The 25,404-nt window shown below is 52.1% G+C and overlaps 1 protein-coding gene across 4 annotated transcripts in view; it reads right to left on the minus strand.

The window, feature by feature from the left end:
- ADAMTS3 (ADAM metallopeptidase with thrombospondin type 1 motif 3) overlaps positions 1-25,404 on the minus strand; it is a 109,376-nt gene that overhangs the window by 71,220 nt on the left and 12,752 nt on the right. For all 4 annotated transcript variants that reach the window (XM_054823751.1, XM_054823752.1, XM_054823750.1 and 1 more), the window contains one exon: positions 163-319. In XM_054823751.1, the coding sequence (XP_054679726.1) occupies positions 163-319 (157 nt within the window). The remainder of the gene's footprint in view (positions 1-162; positions 320-25,404) is intronic.

The raw sequence follows: 25,404 nt of genomic DNA on the forward strand, positions 1-25,404 counted from the left end.
AAGCACACGTGCGCTGCTCTCGGCAGAGAAACTGCCTGTATGACTGACGGCGTATTTCAGCAAAACGCTTAATCGCTTTCTTTTCAAACAGCTCGGTCAAAACAGCCTCTTTCAAAAGCTACCTGGAACAGATTCGTAAGCAGTAGCAGAGGGGTACTGTACCTTCTGTGTGGACATCGGGGAGCACTGCAGTGGGATGCTGCGCTACCGCTGATCGCCTGTACACCATGTGGACTCTTCCCTTTTCCTCTTCCATTTGCTTTCCTCTTTCCAAAGGCTCGATGAAGTACTCATCCTTATCAGTTCTTATCATTCCAGCCTGGTGAGGGAGACAGAAAGCATGCCGACATGTCATTTGAGAGCCTGAAGACCTGCCCTGATGCTTTAAAAACAAATACCGAGAGGGGCGAAGCACGCAACACTCAGCACGTTCCTGTACTGTAAGACCCAGACGACCACCGGGATTTCCTTCGCACGGACTTCTCGCCCGAGCCGGTACCTCTCTGCGCTCTGGGGATGCTCATCTGGCTGACACCGCTGTTCAAAAGCACGAAGAGAAGGTCTTGTATGTCTATGAGACACATATCCCCTCCAAAAACACACCTGAGACCAGAGTCCTGTGGGAGTTTCCCGCTTCTACGTCATGCACAGCCGTGCTGTAACCTAAGCACGGCATGCTGAGCACCGCGTACTGCACCATTCTGCTAATCCTTACCCCACAGATATCCTGAACCCTTTACGGCTCAGGCCCTTCCTTTTACTTCATTAAAATCAGCAGAAGCCGTACGGTTTCCTACCTAAATGACCACATACTGTTCCACCCTGTAGCTGCTGACAATTCTTCAAGCCCCTTTCTCTGCATCTCTTCTGCCGGTAAAAGCTGCAGGTCGGGTGTGCAGACCAGGCAGATTTATGCTGGCGATTACCACAATTAAACTCACTGGAGTAAATCATACCTGCCTAAGTCCAGTTTAAAGGAAGAGACTCACGCTCAAGAGGAAAAATTTCTTTGCTGGCACTTGAAGATAAATCTCAGTAAATAATGGTGAAGGAAATCTGGCAATACACTCAAGGAAACAGCCACTTAAACCCCTGCTTATATCTAAGCGCAGCAAGAGTAAACTTCTTCCAGCCCGGCCAGCGAAAGCAAGAACATGATGTAGGGGAGAAACGCATACAGAATATTTGAAAATAGTGGCCACGTTGGCCGGGATGTCTGAGCAAATGCCCCACAGCCCACCTACGGAAAAACTCCTGCAAACTTTTTGCTCTCGAGTTGAGGCGCGAGCTCTGCCCAGCTAAACCCCAAGGCGTGCGAAACCTCCCGTTCTCGTCCTGCCTGCATCCGCTCCACACGTGAGCTGAGGCCTCGTACGTGAATATAATATAATATAATAAATATAGTACAATATAATATAGTACATGCCTCCAGTTCCAGCTGCCACTTGCTCGCCATCAGCCCAGCGGCGCGTCGGTTTTTGCCATGAACCGCAGAAACCCCTACACGAGAGCTCCGTTACCGTAAGGGTGTAACTGCAGATTTCACTCCGCGTCAGGCAGGAATTGCAGTTACGGCTTCGACTGCAGCCAGAGGCACCCGCAGCACGAACGCCACCACAACACGAACCCAAAGAGCACGGTCCTGATGGATCCGCAACCTGCTCCAGGAGGAGCTGCGGTTCCAATCCTACGCTCCAGCTCGGAATGCCAGCAAACCTATCTATGGCAACGCTACGCAGGTTTGGGGTTTTTTTTTGCAACAAATGGAGATTCTCATGGTCCAAGCTTAGATAATTTGTCAAATACAAGTAGACAGACTTGTGAAGGTACATGACAGAGTGTAACAGTTAGTATTTTAATAAAAACACTCAAAATGTCACAAACAGTACGCTTCACCACAAGCTTTCCAGGCTCTGTGTGTTTTCTTACATCTACACTCCAATTATCAGTTAATGAATTTCTTCAAATATTGGCTAAAGTACATAAAGCAAAACACTACATTCTTCCTTTGTTTTCATTCCGTGAGTAGCAGTAATAAGTGAGAGTTTTGGTCGAATAACTCAGGTTAGCGTCACAAGTCAGTTTTTCATGTGGCTAGTAGCCGTAATTAGGCTGGGAATTAACAAGTTCCCTTTGCATGTTAATGGCTTAGTTGCTTGCCATTTTTCCGAGCAAAACCATGTTTCGTACCTACGGTTGCTACGTTACTGATGTAGGAGACCTTGTCTTGGCATAAAGATTATTTTGTAAATAACCCGTTTTCTAAGAAGCTGTTGCCTGTGAGTCGAAAGCAGTTCTATCCAAAAGCGGCGCTCGGTGCAAACCCGAAGCTCGGCTTCGCTTTCCAGCTCCAACGTGTATGCTTTTGCTCGTCTGTGCTAAATCCACAAAGAAAAAGCCACAATTATATTTTTGAGAATGGGTGTGCCCTGCTGCAAAAGGAATATAAGAATAATCCGCGAGCATCAAGAGCAGTTTCCATTTGCACAACTCTCCCTAAAACTCTCTGACAGACCTAACGCATTCCACCCCCCCAAGCCACAACTCGTCGTCTGCTCCTCAGAAGCCTCCCAACTCCACCGGCGCCGACAGCCCGGCCGTACCAACGCGAGACAGAAGCTGCGGCTATTTGCAAAGCCTAATTACTCACTCAGAGGAACCGTGCCCAGAGCAAATGTCCCATTTCACCTAATCGCGCCGTTCACAAGGGAGAACCGAGGTGTGACCCGCGGGATGGGAGGCGGGGGTTCGGGGTGCCCCGTCCCCGCAGATGCGGCGGGCAGAGCCGAGCGGCGCCGGCCAAGCGCCCGGCTCGTCCCCGGCAGCCACAGCCCGGCACATCGCCCGCAGGATCGGGCCCTGGCCCTTCCCCAGGCTGGGTCCCTCCTCCGTCAGGCCCTCTCCCATTCCCACCTTCTCCTGCCTTTACAACAGCTTTTAGGGATGATGATTTATGCAGACCTAAGGTGTGTCTCTACCTTTTGGTCATCTTCACGGTAGCGGCTGATCCCCCCGATTTCAGCGGATCTGAACCGCGCTGAGGGGACTCGCGCCCATCATCCTGAACCAACCTGACGCCACTTCTCCGCAACATTTGCCAGCGGAGCCCGAGGGCTGCCTTTGCTACCGGCGCTGCCCGACGCAGCGTTCCTGGAGAGCGGCGTCTCCCGCAGCCCCAGCGCGACAGCAGCGACCTCACCTCCTGAATTAAACCTCTGCGCTGCCCAACTGCGCGCACAGACCCCTTTCCGCACGCGGCGACGCGTTTCTGGGAAGAACGGTGTCCCCGAGTCCCGGGAGAGGAGAGGAGAATTACAGCCGAGACCGACCGGGCGCTCCCGGCTCCGCAGTCCTGGGTCCAAACCCGATGAAGGACAAACCTCTTCCTCACCCTTCCGCCGCCGCCTTCTCGTTGCTTCATTTGCGGGGATGACTTTGTATCGCCTGTGTGGACGCTGAATCCCTTTCACGTGCTTTTGAATAATTAATTTGCCCATGCTTCCGAGATGCTCGCCCTTGCTTTGCTTCACCGTGCAGCAGAGCACAAATACTCACGTGCTCTGTCTGACACTCAGTACGGAGGAGTTAAAATCACTACTGTGGCGTTATCTCACACAGCTTGTGGCAAATGACGGCAAACAATTCTTTATAAATGTAGAATTTTTTTCCCCTTTTATTATTTTATTAGAGTTAACAGGGACAGTTTTGGTCCATTTTAACAGCCTACAGGCAAACATGAACACAGAATCCAGCTTGCTTTCCGTTCTGACTTTTTTCTTCCCAAAGTTTCCTCAATAAAATGAGCTTGAAGTTTTCCAAGTGAATGGAGAAAGAGGGGCATAAGCGGGAATTGTTTTTCTAAGTGAATCTTCGCTGTGAACTCCACCGTCGACCCAGTGTTTTCTCCCCCGCCAGCCAGCAGGTGTTCAGAGCAGATATTTTTCAAGGCTCGCTTGGAGAGAAGACTGCGGTGGATTTTCAAGAAAGAAGTATGTAGTGGAAATATTTTTTTTCCACAAAAGCACATTTATGGAGCAATACAGGAAAGCATAGTCTGAAATCTTGGAATGCCATTAATTTTACTGCTTTTCCTCATAAATTAACAACGTTCAACATTTCCATCAACCGAAAGACGCAGTTTGAAATCTGCGCTTCTGCGAAGTTTATCTACAACTGTCCTCGTGATTCTTCAAATGGGACAAGGGGAACGCGACGCGACTCCCCAAAGCAACGAGAAGCCTTTGTGGCCCGGCGGCTGGAACCCGCCCGTTCGCAGCCCCATCCCAGCCCTGGCCGAGGCTCGGGGAAAGCGGGTTCACCTCTCGGCTTTCCCGCAGACTCACTTCTCCCGTTTTCCAACGGGCGGCAAATTCCCCTCCCCGCGGGGTGCCAGAGGCGAAACCTGTCCCGCACCGCGCGTGCCCCCGCCTTGCTGCCCGACGTCGCTGGGTGCCTTGAAATGACTCCCGACCACTAACGCAGCTCCCTTCGTCCCCCTCCATCCGGCAGTAACGGTGCGCAGCAAACCGAGGGAAAACCTCCCCGCCGAATTCAAGCGCTGCAGGAGCCAGCCCTGCCTCCGTCGGGAAGACAAGGTACCTGGGAGCACGGCCAAATCTCGCCTGGCACAGGCAGCCCACCTAGGAGGACGTCCCGGAGGACAGCAAACGGTGCATTGTTGACTGGAAAATCCACCGATAAAGCAAAGCCTGGAAAAATGCCCCCCCCCCACCTTTTTTTTCCCCCCCAAATGCAAAAAGACGCAGACAATAATAAGGGAATTACAAACAATATAAAGCCTTGAGAAAATAACCTACAAGGGCAGGTTAAACTAAGGAATCACTTACTGAGCCAAAATCAACAGCGTTTAAGGGGGAACACGATTCCGTATAAATATGCACGGGGTATTAGGTGCAGGGGAGGAAAGAACCGCTCATTCAGAGCGCGCGGCACAGAACTGCGCGCTGACCCTGAAGAATGGGCACATTTACCTGCAGCAGCAGCGTAAACGTCACGGGTGGGATTTTCAGAAGTATTTTAGGAAGTTAAACGCCCCATTTCTAGTGGTTTGCAATAAGGGCGAGCCATTTAATTCTCAGGTGTGTTTGGAAAGGCCACCCTCAGACGCCGGCAAGCGAAGGGCTTTGTTCAGCGGGGCAGCAGCCACGCTCCGCCATTACCAAGCCGGGCGCTGACGCTCGCCACCGAGCAGGAAACGCCGTGGCTTGCTGAAGTCTGCAGCGCCTTTGCTTTACAAATCATACCTGTGACAGAATATCCCCATCCCAGCTACCATCTCATGCGCCATGCAACGCTGGTCAACGCTGGTCTCCAGTGCCCTCCTCTAGTCCAAGTTCTGGTTTTTTCCTTCTTTCTGTCCTGACAGCCTGGACGTGGTGCCCCCAGACACGAAACCTGCTTTTTCTCATGCAACTCTCTACAAAACGCTCGCTTGCCTAATCACCTATGAAAAAAGCTTGACAAAAGTTAGATTTCTCAAGTGCTGAGACTACTATCTCCTGTACTCATCACCTTGTCTTACTCTTCCCACCTCCTGTCCTGTCGGTACCTGCTCCCTCCCGCCTCTCGCCGCGCTCCGTGAGCCGCTCACGGCCAGCCGCTGTCGTCATGACCCGTGTGTCACGACATCGAGCGCGGTCGGGTACCCGTCCCCGTGGTACACGCTGGTACGAACCACGCGAACCGCACGCTGCCGGGTGAGACCAGCTGTGTCTGTACACCAAGGCTAGAAAAGAACTCGGCACGACTACAGAGGGGTGACCAGCGTGACCCACGGAAGCCCAGACTGGTTTGGGTGGGAAGGGACCCCACGGGCAGGGACACCCTCCACCAGCCCAGGCTGCCCAAAGCCCCATCCAACCTGGCCTTGAACACTGCCAGGGAGCCAGGGGCAGCCACGGCTTCTCTTATTTTCAGTGAAAATGCTCTCATCCCAGTGTTTTTGTGGCTTTGCTATTATTTTCATCTATGTATGCACTTAGCTTCACAATATTCCATTTCAGCTGGTATCTGTATTTTGAACAGCCTGCATTTTTCTACAACATAATCCATCTACCACAGAGAAGGTAATAACATAAATTATGTTTTTAAACCGTCCTTAGTGTCCTTGTACTACACAGAAATCGTTTTTAAAACACCGACATGATACTCTGGGGAACTGAGGCGTTAATTAGCAGCTATTTCTCCTAAGCCGGCTTTGAACGGTGAGAGAACTGAACGTGGAAGGCTGCTTTAAGCAAATCAGAAAGATAACATCGAAGTATTTGCAGACTGTGACACGGCTGCTCCCCAACTGCTGTGGCCGGCACGGGATGATGTGTAAAGACTCGGAGCACTTCTGTTCCAAGCTGGTTTTGGTTTTGTAGGCTGCTCGCAGCAGGTTTCTCCCTCTCTCTCGAGTTTTGGGGGGTTTTTTGGTGATTGCTTTTGGTCTTTTTTAAACTCTCTTCCTTTCTTACTTAGGTGAGACAGAAATGAGATCCCATCCTAGAATGTCCACCGCAAGGATAAACTGTTTCTGGCACCACGCCTGCTCTCTACGCGTCGATGAAGACGCGGAGCCTTCGCGCTACACGCGATAAAGGAGCTCGAGTCCTTCAGAGGACCCTAAGGGGAAAGCCGCACCTTTTTGACGTGGCTTGCTTGCCACGAACCATTCCCCAGGCTTCAGCCAAAGGCTGAGCGCTCCGCCTGAACACCCGTGACAGACCTGCTTTATCCGCGGCCGAGGCACGGGACGTGACCATCTAAAAAACGTCAGTCATCCGACCGATAACTGATTACACGGCACCGCGAGGGATACATCGTCAACAGAGCTTCACTGCATCGCCCTGCACGGAGTCTTCATCTGTACGACCGGCACCTCGTGTCTGGCTTGGGATAGGCACACCCTTCTGTAACACGGCGAGTAAGTCCGAAATACCACGTCCTCCGTCTTTACTGGGAACATTGGAAACAGGGGAGATTAAAAGCTTAAAAAATTGAAATTTAATATCGCATTCAAGGCTCTGCATGGAGTAGGCTGTCAATAATAGAAGCAGCAGACTAATAAGCAGGCTGGAGTTTGCTCAGCAGCAGGAGGTTGTCTGCATGAGGTCAGGCTGCAGGGACAGTCCCTGGGGAGAAACCAGCAAGAAAACAATCAGCGATACGCACGGGGATCCGAGGATGCAAAAATCACCTTCCCTCTGAAGGAAGTTCCAGCTTGGGGCCCTTGGGTAGCACAGAGGTGCGAATGCGGAGTAATACAAACGGGCGACGCAGTGGGACGCTACCCAGGAGGGAAGCAGAAACGAGAGGACACCGTGCGGGAGCAGGCAGGCGTGACAGAGCCAGACAGTTCTTTCCAGTCCAAGGGCAGCCAAGAATTCAGCGGGGAAAGGGAAAACTGCCTGCAGGAGACAGCCCCCCTGCTTTAGGGCACAGACTGTGCTCAGGAGGACCAATCTGCCTGCCTGCAAGAATAAGATCTAAGTGCAACGACGGCAACCGACACGGGCAAACACGGCGACGAGTTCTGTCTGCAAGACGCACGGTAAGACTTCAGAGCCCGCGGCTCGTGAGGTCAACCGTCCTCCGAGTGCGAGCAAAGGCGCTGCAACGACCGAGGTACGGCGAGCAGGGCCCAAACACACCGAGGTCTGTGAAATCACACACTTCGCCGTTCCGTCAGCGCGTGACAGCTACGACGGACTGCAGCTCGTATTCAAAGAGGAAGCAAGCCCGCTTAGAAAGAGGTTCCTCCACCATCTTGACGTCTGTCCTTAGAAACAGGGAAGGGATCTCTGGCTTTATGTGACAAAAGACAGGGCCTCTCAGGCTGCTATCCATTGGTCAGCGCGATGTCTCAGCCCTCCTGCCGTGCCTGGTGCAATTGCCGTCTGCTCCAAACCCGGGAGGCTTCCCCAGGTGGAACAGCGCAGACAACCGAGGCCTCAGACAGGCTCGCTCCGCAGGAAAAGAAGAGGAGGAGGAGGACACTGGCAGCAGCAAGTCAGAGAGGATCAAGACAAGCGGTGACGTATTGTCCAAACTTGCAAAAATGCAAAGGAATTACTCCCCTCCTCCTGGAGATGTCTCCAAATCTTGGTTTGTTGGTGGTGGTTTTTTTCCCTTCCATTCTTCAAAGCCTGTGGTGGGGGCAGAAGGGGGCTTCATGTGACTGAGAGCGGCTGAGCATCGCTCTCCCTCACGGAGACCCGCACAGGTCCCCAAGAGGGACACCGCGACAGCCAAGTCCACTTCACTCCACCAGCGTTTTCTAAGAGTACCCCAGACGGACTCCCAAGAGCTACGCAGGACTAAATGAATCAATCGCCGCACGTGCCTTAACAATGAAATGCAGGACTGGGCACAGTGTCCCAAGTGGGACACCTGAATCTACTCTCACTTGGGGCCACAAACGGCTTGTTCGGCTCACAACGAAATCTCATAAAAGGTTCTCCACGCGTGATAAGTTCAAATCCGAAAGTCGCTCGCGCTGATCCGAGCAGTTTCAGCTAGCATCATCATTTATTTCACCAACCACCGCCGCCGACCGAGCCAGAACCGCAGCGAAAGGACTCGGCGGTGAAAGCAACACAAAGCCGGCACCTCCCAGAAAACGCGTTCTTCTGGCCACGCTACGGCTGAAACTGGGAAACGTTTCCAGGGCTCTCCCCCCAGCCCTCTTACTTCTCCCTTTTTCCCCGTCGGACAATCACAGGTGGCTGACAGCTCTATCCCGCCGCTAACTAAATAGAAGCCCTATTGAAAAGCATCAAGAGCTCTGTGTTCCCTCAATTTAATATCCCAGCGCCGGCCAAGCAGACACTGCGCCCTGCCAAGACAAACATATGGGACTCGGCAAAAGGGGAGGGGGGCAGTTTCTGGAGACAGCCCTCCAGTCTAAACTTCTTAAGGAGTCGATATAAACATGCTTTTATAAAAAAGGTGCTGCCTCGTCTAAAAACACAGATTCAGCCCCAAAACACTACTACCTTTCACCCTCTCTGTTAGTTTAAGGTGTGTTCAGCTCAATGACTGTGCAAAACCTGCGTCACGGCTACCTGCCGCTCGCTTTTTTAATCCAAAGACGAAAACTTTTTGGAGCCGCACCGAACACTGCTTGATTTATTGGAAGAAAAATAAAAGCCAAGAAGGATGCTTTGCCTGCAGCACATTTCCCTTTGCCTGCCTCCACCAAAACAGAGCTACACTGGGTGGGAACTGATGATAAGTTTCCTACAAGCGTAGCTCCAGGCTGGAACCTTCAATCCACTGGGCAGGTATCATTTCCCATGCCACGGGAGATCCATATTTTGTCAAGAATCAACTGATTCTCTGGGTTTCTTCTGCAAAAATATTCTAGAAACTTCTGAAGTTGGAGAGTTTGCCCCTCGATGCCCCTCTTGAGTTCAGGACTATCAGCCGGAGCGTTATTCTCCAGAACTCCTCCACGCGCCGAGCACGCGTGCCTCTACTGAGGTACAAGCGCCAACAAAATGCCCCGCGGCGTTACGTCACGGCAGCTCAGCGTTACGAGGGCAGGCTGTCGCCTCGCAGTACGCGGACGGCGTCTTCCTTCAGCCTCTGCTGCAAACGGGTCTCGGGGATTGGGCGGGCGAGATGACGGGGAGCCCTGCCTGCACCCCTTGCTCCGCGGGCAGGGACCCAGACCCCCCAGCATGGAGACAGCCTGGGCAGCACCACGTTTTTGAGAGACTTAGGGAGATACGTGAACAAAAAAGGGATTTAGTGGTGGACTTGGCGGTGTTAGGTTAACGGTTGGACTCCACGATCCTAAAGGTCTTTTCCAACCTGAAGGACTCTGACTGCGAATCAGGCCACCGCCTCGCTGGAATAGCCGCGTATCGCTGACCTGCGCAGCCACCTCCGGACACCCGCGGGGAACAGGAGCCAAACCGTAGCAGAGAACTGATCACAGGAACAAAGCGGTAACAGTGATAAAAAAGGAATATCGGCGTACAGTCTACGCTAACCCGAGCCGGCAACCAGAAGCGCATTTGGGTGGTCCTGTGGCTCCACCTGCGAGCTGGCACGGATGCACACGTATCACGCTCATGCTAAAGCAGGTCCGTCATCTGTGTGACAGCATGCCTATAGAAACCTTTCTGACAGCACAGGTACACCTTCCTGCTAGAGAAGAGACTGGGCAGATGAAGCGTCTCCCCTTCGAGCTTCCCAAAGCACCGGTTTGCAGGCAGTACCCACAATATTAGCGCTCTGTACCAAACCAAACCCGTTAGCTCAGCCGTCCGCGTAACACCCCACAGCACATGTCAGAAATCTCAATTCAGTGAGATTCCTTGGACAGATGGAGTCCAGTACCCTCACTCGTACGGATGAGTCCCGTTCCGCGTACACAACACACACCCGGCAAACCGGGGAAGATTTCCCCTTCAGCTCGTAATGCTGGTGAGATATCGGTAACGCTTACCTACTTTTTGCTCCTTTCCCATTTATTCCACTTTCTGTAGTTACAGCTTCCCTAACTCGCATAGGTCAATGTATATAAGGATTAATCAAAAGCAATGGAGTATTACCCATTTTCTTCTATTTACGACACTTCCAAGTAATTGAGACTCGTTGATCTGTATTATTTTATCACAACGTCGTGTACAACATACAGTACCCATCTGATAAAAGCGGCTACAGATGATTTCAAAATTATGTAAAGTGCGGACAAGCTTTGATATCCATATGGCAAGCTTACCAAAGCGACCATAAACGGCATTCCTTTCAAATTCCAAGCAATTACGCAAAATTACAGATTTTCTCTTAACCTCAGTAAAAACGCAGAGAGGGAAGTCCGCCCCAGGGGAAAGGTGCAGGCCACCGCTCTGCCCTGCCTGCAGGACCGACCCCGGTGATGGAGGCAGCTCCCGGGACTGCCGTTCCTCACTGCGACGGAGCCTGGGGAACTCCAGGGCTCCCCCAGAAACGGGAGCCTTCCACAGCTTGAGTAGGCTTAAAAACAAATAGTAACAGTGGCAGAAAATTAAATGGACAAGCAAAGACCTGGAGCCAGGCGGGCAAACAGCCGCAGAGAGTTAGAAGCCCGCAGCACGGATGCACAGCCGCGCTTAGCAAGCTCACCAAAGCGACCATAAACGGCATTCATTCCAAATTCCAAGCAATTACGCAAAATTGCAAATCTTAACCTCGCCAAAAACGCAAGGAGGGAGGTCAGAGGCCCTTCCCTCGCGCACTTGCTGGTGCGGCCCAAAGCACGAGGCGCCAGATTCTGCCGACGCCACGCCAAGCAGGGAGCAGACCCAGGCGCACCCTCACCCAAGCCGTCTCAGCGGCCGTTTGTGAGTCCGGGAGCACGGCACCAGAGGCCAAGGAGGGTTCCCAAGCCCTGCGACGGCAGGGGCTGCGCCCGGGGATGCGGGGCGGGCGGCACGTGGCGCAGCGGCTGCTTCTCCGTCCCGGGAGGGGAGCCCGGCCCCCGCCGCGGTCCGTCTCGCAGGGCCGGCGGGGAAGGGGAGAAGCCGGCCAAGAGGACATACTTCTCCCGCCGCACATCTTCTGCATGTTAAAGTATTTATGGCCTCGACATACTTGGCACACAGAAAAATACTACGCGTTAGAAGAATGCTGGAAAAAAGTAATATGGCAGCGCTGCGCGCGTTTGGAGAAGCAGATGTTGTTGATACGGTCGCTGGGTGCCTGCAGCGGGAGAGAGGAGGTTTGCAGAGGGAACTCGCTCTCCCCACGGGCGGCCCCCGGCCCCCAGGGACCCTCCGAGCGTCCGGGGCTCTGGGCAGACGCTGCGGCTTTGAGGCAAAACATCCGCACCGGCCGGCTCCTTCGGCACCGGCACCCTCTGAGTTATTTCTAGCACAGCAAGCAGGAATTCAACAGCTCCTTTTTCCTCTTTGGAAGATCTAAGCAATATAAAATCCACGTTATATCATATGTTCTATCTGTTGCAGAACTCCTGGCAACGCATTTCAGAATTAAAGCAAGAGCTCCTGAATCATTTCAGTCTCAATTCTTGAAGACTACAGAGCAGCGTTATGATTTTTCTTACTAAGTAAGTGCTAAGAGTGAGATAGCATTTATTTAAAAACCTTAAAACCACTTCTGAATCGAACTAAATATTCGAACAGTACACATTGCCGAGGTTTCGCAGCCAGCTGAATTATTCACACAGCGCAAGTTTTGTGACTAATCATCTAATACCAGATTTTTAAAACAAAAAAAGATCTGCAGCTACAAAGAAAAACATTATTTATTCAACTGAATACCAGGATGGAGATTCAGAAACAGGATGAAAACATAGGAATGTTTAATATCCTCTTCCAAACTACGGACACAATTTAGGAATAAGAAGCTAAGATACACTCATACTAAAATACCGAACGTCAAGCTGACCAGAAACAATACCCTCGTTGCCTTAACTCAGGGGAGTTCTTCCTGTGCCTCAGAAACTCGGTTTAAATACAAGCATGTTCTTCGTTTTACACGCATCTAGCACACTCAGCATAACCCGAATACTAACACCATGGCTGTGAGATTACTAACCTGCCGCTACACTGCCTGTGACAAGGAACCTGGTCCGAAGCCACGCACAACCGACCGCTCTGCAAGGCAGCGGAACAGTGAGAACTAAGGACACGGGGAAGGGATCATGATCTCTGAACGGTCCGTTAATACGCTAAAAGATGAAATAAATAAAAAGAGAGAATAGAGAATTAAACTATATGAATTCGCATCGGAAATAGGCAGCGTCTTTCACGCGCCTCTTCAAAAACGAGGTCTTTAATCAGTGGCCAGCGCCACGACAAACCTAAAGCAGAGCAGAAGGAGCAGGCTTGAACCGAGACGGACATCCCTCCAAACCCCGCCACCCGGCGCAACCACGCAGCCCTCGCGCGAGAATCGCCTCGCAAAACCCAGAAACAAACAGGACTCCACGCTGGATAATAAAAAGGGAGTGATGTTCCTGCGGAAATCTGCAACCGCATTTAAAAAGTACAATACTTAAAGTTAAAACTAGTTAAAACTAGCCCTTGTTCATCTCCGGATCCCACGCGAGAGCGGAATCCCTGCCCAGGATTTCTGCTTGCTCCTCAAGGAACCGAAGCCCTCTCAATACACCAACAGATGCACCGCTCCAAGGAGCAAAAGAAGAGCCACCAAACTAACCAAAGTTCTGAGGATTTTGCACAGAAGAAAAGAAAATGGCAACATACTACCGGGTCATTGCGCAGGACTGAAACCAAGCTTTTGAGCCTCCCCTATAAACACGCATAAGAAAATTCCTTTATGCTGAAATTTCTCATGCTTGGTTTTAATCCAAACGTTGGGTTTCTTTTTTCCCCTTTCAGAAAGTCTAAGAAAAATCAATGGAACCCCTTAAGAGTTACATGAAAGCGAAAAGGAAAAACAAACTTTGATTTTATGTGGAAAAACGGGTCTCTATTTTTTGTTCTTGGAAAACCTACACAGATTCACTTTAACGGCAGACTGCCGCGCAAAACTGGCACGCCAAGTGCTTTGTCCTTAAAGAAGGAATTGTGGTTTTAAAATATCAGTTATGAAAAACTGAGAAGCATGCGTGGAACACGCTCAGTGCAGTCCAGTATCTCCCTGAGCCCAGCGTGTCTCCGCAGAAATATTTACCGAGTACAAGTTTTGTCTTTGCGGCGCTCGCGGAAGCTCTACGCTAGTAACTACTCATGGTGAGACGGCACGGGCAACGGCAAAACTCAGTCCGTGGAAGGGGCCGGCAGCGGGTGCGCGCGAAGGGGCGCTCAGGCCCTTTGCCACAGGGAAACCTGCGTGCGTGCGCGGGGCTGGCGGTTCTTGCGGTGCAACCGGTGTTTTCACAGCTCCTGGAGCCCTGGGATTACGCGAGAGTCACGGCTTCCTCTGAAAAGTGCAAAGGAAAACAAAAAGCAAGGAGATTTGATGGCTTTCAAAGAAGGAAAAATAACAACTTCAAATCAAGTGCTGAATACTCCGAGACTACAAAGCAAGTAAAATAATCCCGGAATACCAACGGCTCGTGACCGGGAGGATGGCAAAGGGACGCCTGAGCTCAGCAGCACCGTGTCTGTCGTGGCGCAGAAAAGCGGCGGTTATCTACCTGCTGCCCGTACACGGCGGCCAGGAACGACGCCGCAGAACCATCGCCGGTTACAAAAAGACGTTCCGGACATCGAGTAACACCAATTGCTGCGTTAAGCGATGCTGCGGTACCCGAACGCGCTGCACGCCACAGAGCGTTCCACGCCGAGGAAGACAGCCCCATTCAGAAGACGCGCAGATGTGGGGCTCAGGGCCGTGGTTTAGTGGTGGGCTTGGCAGTGCTGGGTGAACCGTTGGATGTAACCATCGTAAAGGCCTGCTCCAACCCAAACGGCCCTACGATTCTTTGATTCTGAAGGGCTCCAACGCTGACAGCAACTCTCCCGAGTTTATGGGGCACCGGGTACCCCAGGTCCTGACGTACGGCCGGGGCCAATCAGGAGCGATGCCGGGAGGAAGGAACTTCAGGAGACCCTGAGCCTCCTCCTGACGCCGCCGTATTTATGAAGTATTTATAAAGATGCGTCATCCTCACTGAGTTTAGAGGCAAGCGGGGATTTAGCTGAGGGCTGCTCCCTCCGCACCGGGCTGTAGTTTCTCTCCCCACGGAGCTGCTTCTGTAGGTCACTGTCACAAACTGCAGAGAAGACTAATGATATGACTCTAGACTACCAAGCGTGGCAACTCACATGCTCCTGAGAAACTAGACGACACCGGACAGCTTGGCTCAAGCTTACTAAAGTCCATTTCCACAGGTCTCGACTGACAGGGTTTGCTAATTCCTGCTGTAAAGAGCACGCGAGTCAGGTTTGCTGCGCCCACCGCAGGGCTCCATGCCATGGGCACGCCACCAAGGGAGGTAACAAAGATGTCCCTCCCTAAAAGACCTTCCAAGGTAATAGAAAATTCAGTCAAAACTAAGGGTGCAAACCAGTCATCTCCTCCGATACAAGTTAGAGCAGAAACAGCCAACTGCTGTATTTTACCCTGAAGGGAACGAGTCTGTTGATCAAAAGCTAGGAAGCACCATTTCAAAACACTGAGATGCCAAAGCTAGTAATATTTACATCAAGCCCGTCATTTTAAATCGGTTCTACATCTCTGTGCAAAAACCCCACAGTAAAATCTCTCAAAGGAAAAGGAGTTTCACGCATTGGCCATTTAGGCAGGTATGAAACAAGAAAGCCAAATGACAGTGCGATTTCTACGAGGTCAGAGAGTTAGTTTGCTGTTCCATGGTCGCTGCTTTCCAAAAGCAAGTCAACGAAACTCACTGAAGTTAGCAGAAGCCGCCTATGAAAGCTAAGCATCAGGTTCAAATCGAAGCGAAAGCCAGTATTTCACTCCATTCACCGGAACAACAGCGCTGGAGCTTTAGCCATCATTTCAAGAAACTCCCGATGAAACGCGGGGTCAGGAGGTCGAGCTGACCAACTTTTCTTTCCGTAACTCTTTCAGTGCCCGAATCAGAGCGCGATGACTGCAGCTGCAGCGCGAGCCTCCGATAAAGCCGAGAACCGGTACGCAGAGGACGAGTTCCCACGAGACACAAACCCGCCCTGTCCGCCTTCCGCTTCTCCCTGCTCCCCCAGCCCTGCGCGGTGTTTTCTGTCCAGTCTTGTTTCTTGCCCCCTTTGCAGACCTCAGACCGTGCGGCTCCGAGGTCAAATTCCAGATAGGAGTACAGCGCTGAATAAACAGGGAACATCAAAAAAGGCATTACTGAATATCGCTTCTGTATCTCTGCCCTGCAAAACGCAGTTCCAAATTCAGTACAAACTCTCCCGTCAATAAGAACTTTGAGAGAGGTTACAAGGATTAAGTTTGGAGAACATTGACTATTTCAGTATCTATTTACTTTCTTTTACCGAGACACATACTTTACCACATGCGATACGTGAAGGCAGAACGTGAATGAGAGCCCAATTCATGTGCGCTATGTGTGTTATCAAGGGTCCACAGAAGTTATACAATCTGGTTTTTATTACTAAAACTATAAAAAAGGGTTGTACTTAGTAATTTTAATAAGCTTGGGCTATTTTATAAACTGTTAGCTGTGAGCCTCCAGGAATAAAAAAAAATAAAAATTTAAGAAGCATATGCTACTTTGGTAACAAAAAGCAAAAATCCAGAAAGGAAATTATTTGTCAAACTGCCTTAAAAAGCGCCGTTTAGTGAAAACGCGGGCCCAAGACTAAGAGGCGCGATCCACCAGCAGCTGCAAGACAGAGACCCGGAGCAGCACCCCGTCCCAGCGAGCCGTTTCACACCGTCCCGTAACCGCCGACACCAAGGACGGGCTCGCTGAACTGCGCTCAGACACGCTCACCCAGAGCTCTCCTCCTCTGCAAGCACGGGCTTGCCTTCTACACGCCAACTAGGGGACTACTACTGCTGCTACTCCAAGGAGATAGCCTCCTCCTTGACTTTGGAGTAGATCTGCACGCATGAAGTAGAAGACAGCACTAAGCAGCAGAAGCAGAGAAGCTGCGAAGAGGGGCAACACGTAAATCCCCGGTTTTCAGCTTCCCGGCACGCGTCAGGCGGCTGAACTCCCCGTGCTGCTCCCACGCTTAGTCGCTTGAGATGGAGCGCACTGGGGAGAGTTACACTCACCTGCAAATCGCAGTTCGAGCCCCTAAACACATTGCTTAAAGGTGGGAATTAGACAGAAACCCATGCTCTGTCATAAAGAATAATTTTTCAAAACCGGAAATAAACTATAAATAGCAGTCCAGAAGTTGTGGCAAAGCTGAGACATTTTAGTTTTATGAAGTTTCCATGCAGACTTGCTGCAGATGCCTGTTCCTAAATCCCTTTTTCTAGAGAAGATGACCTGATTAAAACACCTCCATGCTCAGCATTAGCATAACCAGCGCAGCTTAAAATTCAAGCCGTCTGTTCTTCTCACCTCGCCTAACTCACAACATACTGTGAAGTGTCTTAATGAACCTTCAAATATTACCTCCAGTCTAGGTAGACAGGACAAAAGAGATGGTCATGGTGTTAGGCAGACTTCTCAGCATGGTATTTTCCACCTGGGGCTATGTAGCACATGAACATTTTGGCAAATCTGGGGTAGTTCTTAAGGTAGTTCCCAAATCAAGCGGTTTGGGCTGTTCCTGCTGGATGTCCCAGAGAGCCCCCAGGAAGCCCCCAAGGTCAAGTCCTCCTCTTCTGAAGAGTTCATAGCCAACTTGGATTTCATCACGTGACGTTGCTCGGACACCCGCCTGAACTGAGCTCATGCCTTCTCCTCCCTAGCCCCAACGTCGCTGACCTCGTACCTCCTGGCACACGCCAGCAGCGCTTGGCCGTCCGTTTGGCGTTAACGGTTCCAAAAATCCAGTTGCACGACCTGCATCACCTGGGGCAGCAACAGCTCACCCCGCCGTTTGCTTCCGATGGACTCTTTGATCGGGCAAAAAGCTTGGCAGATGGTCGTTCTGGAATTTCTGCTTTCTGCAGTCACATGAAATATTATTCAAAGGCAGCTATTTTTTTTCCCCAGCCCCCAGCAGCCGCTTCCCCAGCAGTCTTAGTTTCTAATCTCTTCTTTTCTTACTGCTCCTGTCCATCTGCTGCGCTGCCGGCGCACCGCCCAGCTCCTTGCGCGGTACAAGGATGGAAATAATCCGACCTCAACCCGAGTGCTTCAGGACCGCTTGGGGAAGGTACTCAGATGGCAAGATCCTTCCCCAGAAAAGGCCGTACTCCATACAGCTGCTTGTGGATGCGCCAACAGATTCTTGCCAAAGACGCAGACCCGGGGGGGACAGTTCGATGGGCAGGAGCCCGCCACCACCTCAAAACCCGACAGCGTGGGTAACCTCAAGAGCAGTCTGCTGGCAGCTATTCCCTTACTCCTTCCAACCGTATTTCATCCTGCGAGGCTCCGTCTGCAGAAGGGACTCCCGAGAGGGAAATATCCTTTCAGCCTGCCAAGCAAACAAGGGCAGGAACGCCCGCACCTTGTACAGCACCATCCCCTAAAACCCCTCTGTCCTGGGCCCCGGCGCCCAGCCGATCTCCAGAGCGAGCTGGAGGTGCAGGACAGCACCAGGCTGACCATCGGTCTCATCTCTAGGCACGGCCCATGAGCAATGTGCGCAGATTCCATCCCATCTATGTCCTGAGTTTTGTCCTGGACTGAAGAAATAAGCTCCAGAGAGCTGGGAGGCAGCATGCCAACGATGCGGGGTATTTCCCAGGCTATTTTACTTCAGGAGCTCATTTCTTCGGTCCAATGCCATCGGAAGAACGGGACAAACCTCAGACAATCTCTGAATGAAGTTCTGGGTCAGGGCAAACAATTCAGAGGCTAACTGCTGCAAGGGACCAGAATTACAAAGTGACGCAAAACCCAGAGGCCAAAATATCTTTTTGACCTACTAGAGATCTCCATTAGACGTCATCACCAAAACTGCCCCAGAAGCCCCTTGTCAGTCTTTTCTGTCACCAGAAAAGGCCGCATCAAAGCACTTCTCACAAAGAGGAACGGAGTCGTCCCTCTGCTCGCTGGCATGCCTGCTCTGATGCCCTAAGCCGAAGGGAGGCGAGAACCATCACGTTAAAAACCGCAGCAAAAGAGGTGGAGGTCCAGCCAGGCTCTGACTTGCTGCTGCTCCCCCAAAGAGCTAACCCCGGAGGACGGGTCCCTCCACGTCCCGCTCTCCGTCCTGCAAAGTACAAGGTGGTGGCGTGGCACCAGCAAGGGAAGACCGTCAACGGGTGCATCCTACAATGCCCTTCATCGCTGCCTTTGCCACGGAGTGACTGCAAACGACTCCCGAGGAGGCGGAAAGTCTGTTTGGGATGTTACAGCCAGTCGCTGCTAAACCCCCGAAAGCTGAATGGAACTTCTTCCAGTAAGGGGACGGCTCAGAGCAACCTCACTGGGCTCCCCAACCACAAAAGCCAGCAGAAGTTCATTTACTACGCGGTGATGCTTGCGGTATAAACGCCCGTGAAACGAGCACTGCATTTCACCGTGTTGCTACCCACCACGCGGGCTATTTCAGAAAAGCAAGCGCCAGGAGGAGGACGCTCAGTACTGGGAGCTCTTTATCAGATACCGACGTGGCACCAAAGCCAGCCCGAGCGATGCCAGCTCCATCCCCGCCACCGCCGCCTCCGGCAGGGACCGGGAAGCGTTCTGCACCCGCTCTGCTCCGCCGGGGCTCTGCACGGCCTGGAAAAGTCTGGGCTCGAGAGCAGGCTCAGTGGTATGCCGAAGGTGAAAGGAAGGGATAATGTTTCTGTTGGATTATACGGAAATAGGGCAACGAACTTTTTCTTTTCTCCTCCGCAGAGCAGCCATACCACAGAAACGCTACTGTAGGTGTACTCTACGTACAGGGGCAAAGGAGCAGCTTAGCAAAATTTATTTTCCGTTAAGATTAGCTCGAGAAGGGCTGTAAAACCACAACTGTTCTGTGGGGACACGCTGCTGGAATATAAACTCAAACCTGTCCAAATCCACGCACGAGGGATGTTTATTTTCACATATTCATCGCCATAAACAAGCATCCCTTTCATAGCTTAACCGCTTTCTCGCCTCTGTGAGCTACTCCGTCAGTGAAATGAAGAGTAAGCAAAGAAAGGCGATACGAACACGGGCATTCTGCCTTTTAAGACACAACACCTCCAGACGGGGCCGCGAGGACTTAAAATACACCCCTTTACACCGACGTCTTTTCCTTAAAATATGCCACGTGAAAAACATTTTTAAATAAACTAAAAAAACCTAATAAATGCTATTTTCAAGTTTAACTGCTCCGCCACCCTTGAGGAGCAAAAGGCTTCTCTCTCTGTGAAACGCCCGCGGAGGCACATCCACCCGCACATGCCCAGGAGCCACCTCCGACACCCGCGTGGGGCACGTGGAAGCGCGCAGACGCTGCGGCTCTGCCCCGACTGCCGACGGACCGCTCTGCAGCCACGCACACAGCATCAAGTGATGCGTTCAGACATATTTTACGTATATACATATATACGCATATATTACATATTTTCCACAATAATGTGGAAAAACTGATAAATACATTAATCTTCGGATGGGTGTGCCGTAAAGTAAGAAAAAGCTCATTTCTCAATCAAAACTAACTACAAGCACTATTAAAACAGACATCTTTTTTGAAGTCGGCTGTTATGAAGCGAGCAGAAAAGGAGTTTTTCCCCCCCCTTTTTTTTTTTCCAATCGAGCATCCCTCACACCACGGCATAAATGAAGAAGGAACTTAAAGCGTTCGATCTCTGGGCAGCTTATATAGGAGACTGTCTACCCCCTGGAAAACTCCTTCACACAAGGCTGCGGTGCCGCGTACAGACACCCCGACTAACGCCCCGTCCGTACGAGAGCGGCGCTGCAGGGAAACCCGGCTGGGCGCTGGAGGAACCGCGCTGGCCGCGCCAGCCCCGGCTTTTGGCAGGACCCCCCGGCCCCGGGTTTAAGCGAGGAATTGCTGTAATCCAAGCGATGAGGGGGAAAACCGCGCTACTTTGACAGGAGGCTTCAAATTCCTCGCTGGAGCCTGCTTACAGTCCTGGCTCTCGCTCTTTCTTCTCCCCCGAGAAATCAGCCCGGGGAAGGCTACGGAGAGCAGGAGGAGAAAACCTCCCAAGCCGGTCCACGCTCCTTTCTCAGAGGGGATTGCCTTGGTCCTGACCCACGCTCCAAAGCCCACGAGATCCGTCATCCCTCTGCTGACGTTGCCCAGCCACCCCCTCGCCCTTGGCCGTGGCAGGAGCCGGTCGCTGCTGTATCCTCAGCCGGACAGACAGGGACCGTGGGCCGGGATGCGCCATGTACCGCATCCCTTGGATTTATTGAGCCGGATCAGGCCACGCTTCCAGTTTGTCCTTACCCGGGATTCTTCTCGGCAGCTTTTGCAGCGGGAAGCGGCAGCGGACGGGGCTGTCGCATCCCTCTCCGTGCCGGAGGAGAACGGCTCTCGCAGGAGGGATTTCTTCAGGTCGGCGAGACCGTCGGGCCTCTTGCTTTTGTGCTCCATTTTAAAAGTACATGACATCTTTTTCCATCTGGAAAACCTATTGCCCAAGCTGATCGCATATTTCCGTGCCATGAAAGATATTTGTGCGGCTCCTTATATTTTGGCCGAATGTGATCTACGTTAAGTCCATAGCAGTACTACCATATATCTATTCAGTTTTTCCTACGACCACGCAATCCTTGGAACAAAGGGAGAGGGAGCTGCGGCCCGTAGGAAAATTATCATTTCAGAGGAGGACTTAGCGCTTCAACCAGCCGTGAAAACGTAAAGCACGCAACCAAGTGGAAACTCTGAGCGTAACCCTTGTTACTACTCCCTACTTTGCACACCCAGTACGTACAAAGCACGGAGGTTTCCCCACTCCCCGTCCTGGAACAGGCAGGCAGACCGTGGTACGAACATCAGGTTTCTACGGCTCCCTGCTGAAGCAAAGAGGTTCTCTCTGCACCTCTAAAGAAGAGATTTCTTTTCAACTGGGCTTAATCGTACCTTGGTGACGGGCTGAGGTTCCCCGAGGACCAGGGCAGGCGGTGGAGAGGGGCAGGAGCTGAGCCGGGACGTGGAACGGCCGCAGCTCTTCTCCCTGCTCGCATCACCTCCTGCCAACGCCCTCGCAGCGATTCGCCCGTCTCCCGGGGCAGACTGTGACAGAGACTAAGTTTCACAAAAATGAGTTTTGATGAGAGCTTTGGAAGAAAAGGGAAGTTTCACGTGGGAAAGGACAATTAGTTCGAAGCAAGGGAGGAGCAGAGAAGGAGACGCAGGGGCTAAGGAGTGAGGCAAACCTATCATTAATCCAAATCTGCCCCGTTAGAAAAACTCATAAAAACGAACAAGAAGAAATGAACGGAGCTTGAGCAACCACCTGCATAACCTTTGGCCACGCTGCGCAAAGGAAGGATGAAGTACTCGCTTGTCTTGAGCGACAACTTCAAGAGGAAGCAAAAGACATACAGAAGAAGATCTATATTGTATTATTTTACACTATAGTGACATTTTACTTCAACCACCACCACCTCCCTTCTCTGTACGCCTTCCCGCAGTGTTTTATGCAAGAAGCGTGAAGGCCTGAATAAGCGACACGACGGCACTGCATTTTTCCAAGTTTTCGGGGCTTCTGAATTTTGCGAAATCCTCTTTGCTACGGATAACTACGTCCGAAAAGCCTGTATTGGCCTCTCGGAGCGCAGCGAGGTGGCAGGGGTGAGGTCCATGGCCAGCCTGCCCGTGACCAGAGGCTGCTCGGACAGACAGGGGACAGGCTGAGGGTCCCGCTGGGGTCTATCCCAAGGGGCGACTGCAGCCCATCAAGCCCGGTTCCCAAATCTGCAGGGCGGCCAAGATGCGCGTGGCGAGAACCGGCACGGCGGGTTAAGGGAGCTCCCGGCGAGGACGTAAGGGCTGCGGGAAGCGCGCAACGGGGCGGGAGCACGGACGGAAGAGCGTTAGATCAGTCGAGGACGCTGCTGCCGTTCGCACGGAGCAGCAGGCGGGCGGGACTTGGTTCTCCCTCCCCAGCCGTTCCGTACGTTCCTGTGGTTCGTGCTCCCGGGAGGCGCAGGGTTACCAGACGTCTGCTCGGCCGCAGCCCGGGCAGTGGAACCGCGCAGCTTCCCACGCTGCCCCCAGCTTGGACCGGGAGAGACCCCTGGGGCCGACGGCACGGTCCCATTTCCAGCCTCGACGCGCATCCTGTCCCTCCCGAGAGCACCCACGTGTACGTCTGCTGCGGCCGTGCCCCACGACACGCTCGCTGCCCTCACACCCAGAAGTCGAGATGCTCCGATCACCTTCCCGCAGCAGCCCTGCTCAACAGCGGGTCCCCAATAACATTCCTCTTTAGGACGCTGGAATTAACCTCATCGAGAGTTTCCCACGTGCCATCACCAGACGCTCGGCAGCGGTTCACGTGCTTGTCTCCAAAACGCTACTCTAACGCACCGAGATAAAATCTCACCAGCTCCTAGAAAGCTGTTTCTCCATTTCGCAACATCATCTTGCCAGCTTGGGGGAAATCATGCTGACGCAATACATTAGTACCAACGCACGAACAAGAAATAAGCCTTGATACTTCAGCCTTGATAGAACCACGGTAATAAAAAAGCATTTGAAACCAATCAAAAGGCCCTGAAACTGCTCAGACCCCGGTATGCGCTTAACCACATGCCGGAGCTTCAGCATATTTTTAAGGCTTTTCCTGAACCGAGGCTTAAGTCTCTGTGCGAGTATCTCCAGTCCGAGGCTCTCCAGCCTGTACTTCAAACATATTTGCCAGAGGAAAGCGGCCGTGCACGCCCCTGCACATCCTTCCTTCAGACACTTCAAATCACTCCACAACCGTTAACGCGAAGAACGTCGAAACCACCGAGGGCAGGAGGCTCTCCTCGGCCTCCCTTCACAAAGGGTGACGTTAGGACACGAGGTTGAAGGCTAACACCTAACAAGTCCCTGCTCTCAAGAGGTCTGTGCTTGGGGACCGTCACGTCCGATAATCAAAACCAAACTCTGAGGAAATGCTGAAACTCCAAAATACCGCGGCTGCCCGCGAACTTGTGTGAAAGCACTCATCGTCGAGTGCAAGTTTCTTCAGGTTGTAAAGACACCAAGTTTCTTCAGGCCCCGATATTCTTAGAAAAAAGGGATGACAATAGGCAAGGGAGGAATAATCCCTCACAAACAACAGATGTCAGCAGGTTTTTTTATTCCTGGTAGCTGGCCTGCCTGCCAGGACTTCCCCGGTGCGAGAGCTGAGCGCTCGAAGGCAGGCAGACCGCGGGAGGGCTTACCTTTGCAAACAGCTCTACTCTCAAATGAGCGCCTGCGGCCCCGCACTCCAAGGACACGGCTTCCCAATAAACGAGTCGCATTTTACTCGGTACCTGAAGTCAAAGATTAAAGATTCATCGCACTGGGTCCGGCCCTTTCATCTAAAACAAGTAAGGTTAACGCTCTCTAAGAAACGGCAGACAACATTCCCACCTGGTGTTGCATGGATGGGAACACAAACCAGACCACGACTCACCCGAGGAGGCACGCGCCTAGAGAAACATCGCTCAAAGCCCAAGTACCACCCAAAGGCATCGCACGCTGACAGCCACTTGGGATTTGTTACAGAAGGAAGAAAGAAACTGAAGTCATTTTCTCTGCAGCAGAAGGTACAGACTGGTTCAAAACTTTTACTGTGTTATTTCTAAATGCTCAGTTTGCTGCCTTCTGCTTATTTACAACCCGAAACGCTTGCAATGGTTTTTGGAGGCTGGTCATCGTGCGCGTCTGCCGCAGCAGATCCAGCACGGCACCAGGCGAAAGCAACCTGCAAAAACTGCCGCCTGCCAAATCTGCTCCCGTGTCCCCACCTCCTGGAACATCTTGCAGTTCTTTTCCCACTTTCCTAAACCATATGCTCCTCAGGCTGCATACCAATGCTTTCTTAGCGACAAAATTACAAGGTCAGATAAACTTCAGTAACTTTTCAACAGTTGAGCCGTTAAACCTCCGGCAGCATCCCCGACCGGGATGTCGGCCACGAAACCCGCGCCCAGCGCGCGCTCCCCCACGAGCGGGTTAACGACCTTGCTTAGCAGCCTGCGTGAGATGGAACACTGCGGTGGGTGCGGAGACACAAAACGCATTCCCACAGCTATCCAGAGGAGAAGGCGCCTCTGACGCAGGCTGACGTGCTGCATCGGATCTTTCACATCGAGTTCTTAATGACTGTTCGAACGATCTGACCGTTATACGGAGGAGAAAGGGGAAGCCCCTACTCAGACGTGACTAGGGGAGGCTTGCCACGACCCTTAGTAACGCTTACTCCCCCTCCTCAGTCCGAGCCTAACGAGATGGACAGCAGAAGAGTACCGAGGGGAGATGTTACTGCACAGGCACTAAAAGGAAGGACAAGCTGAAAGGAGACGCAGGAACACAAGACTTTAAGGACGAGGAACACCGAGGGGAACGCACATTCCCCGCAAGCGTGGTCTGGGCGAGCGGAGCCTCCTGCCTGGCCTTGTCGCGCCCACGCAGCATACGTCCTTCCGCCGCTACAACGCGTTCTGCCTCTGAGCGTTTACGAAACCAAAGCCAGATGAAGAAAAGGCAAAGGATCAATCAGTGGACTTTAAACCTGTGGAACTGCAATTCCACCATCTGCAGAAGTTACTAAGAGCTCTTCTGGTCCGAGATCCGAGGCTTCAGTTTCTCCAGCCCCCCGAGCCCAAGGGTGCGCTGACTTGCGGCTGAGGAACGGCGGCACGGCACCGGGATAAACCGCTAGACAAACTATCGGGTGTTTCAGCAGCACCCTTCCCTTCCCAGCGCTGCACCACCGCTT

Source organism: Grus americana, chromosome 4, assembly GCF_028858705.1.
Source record: "Grus americana isolate bGruAme1 chromosome 4, bGruAme1.mat, whole genome shotgun sequence".
Lineage (NCBI taxonomy): Eukaryota > Metazoa > Chordata > Aves > Gruiformes > Gruidae > Grus > Grus americana.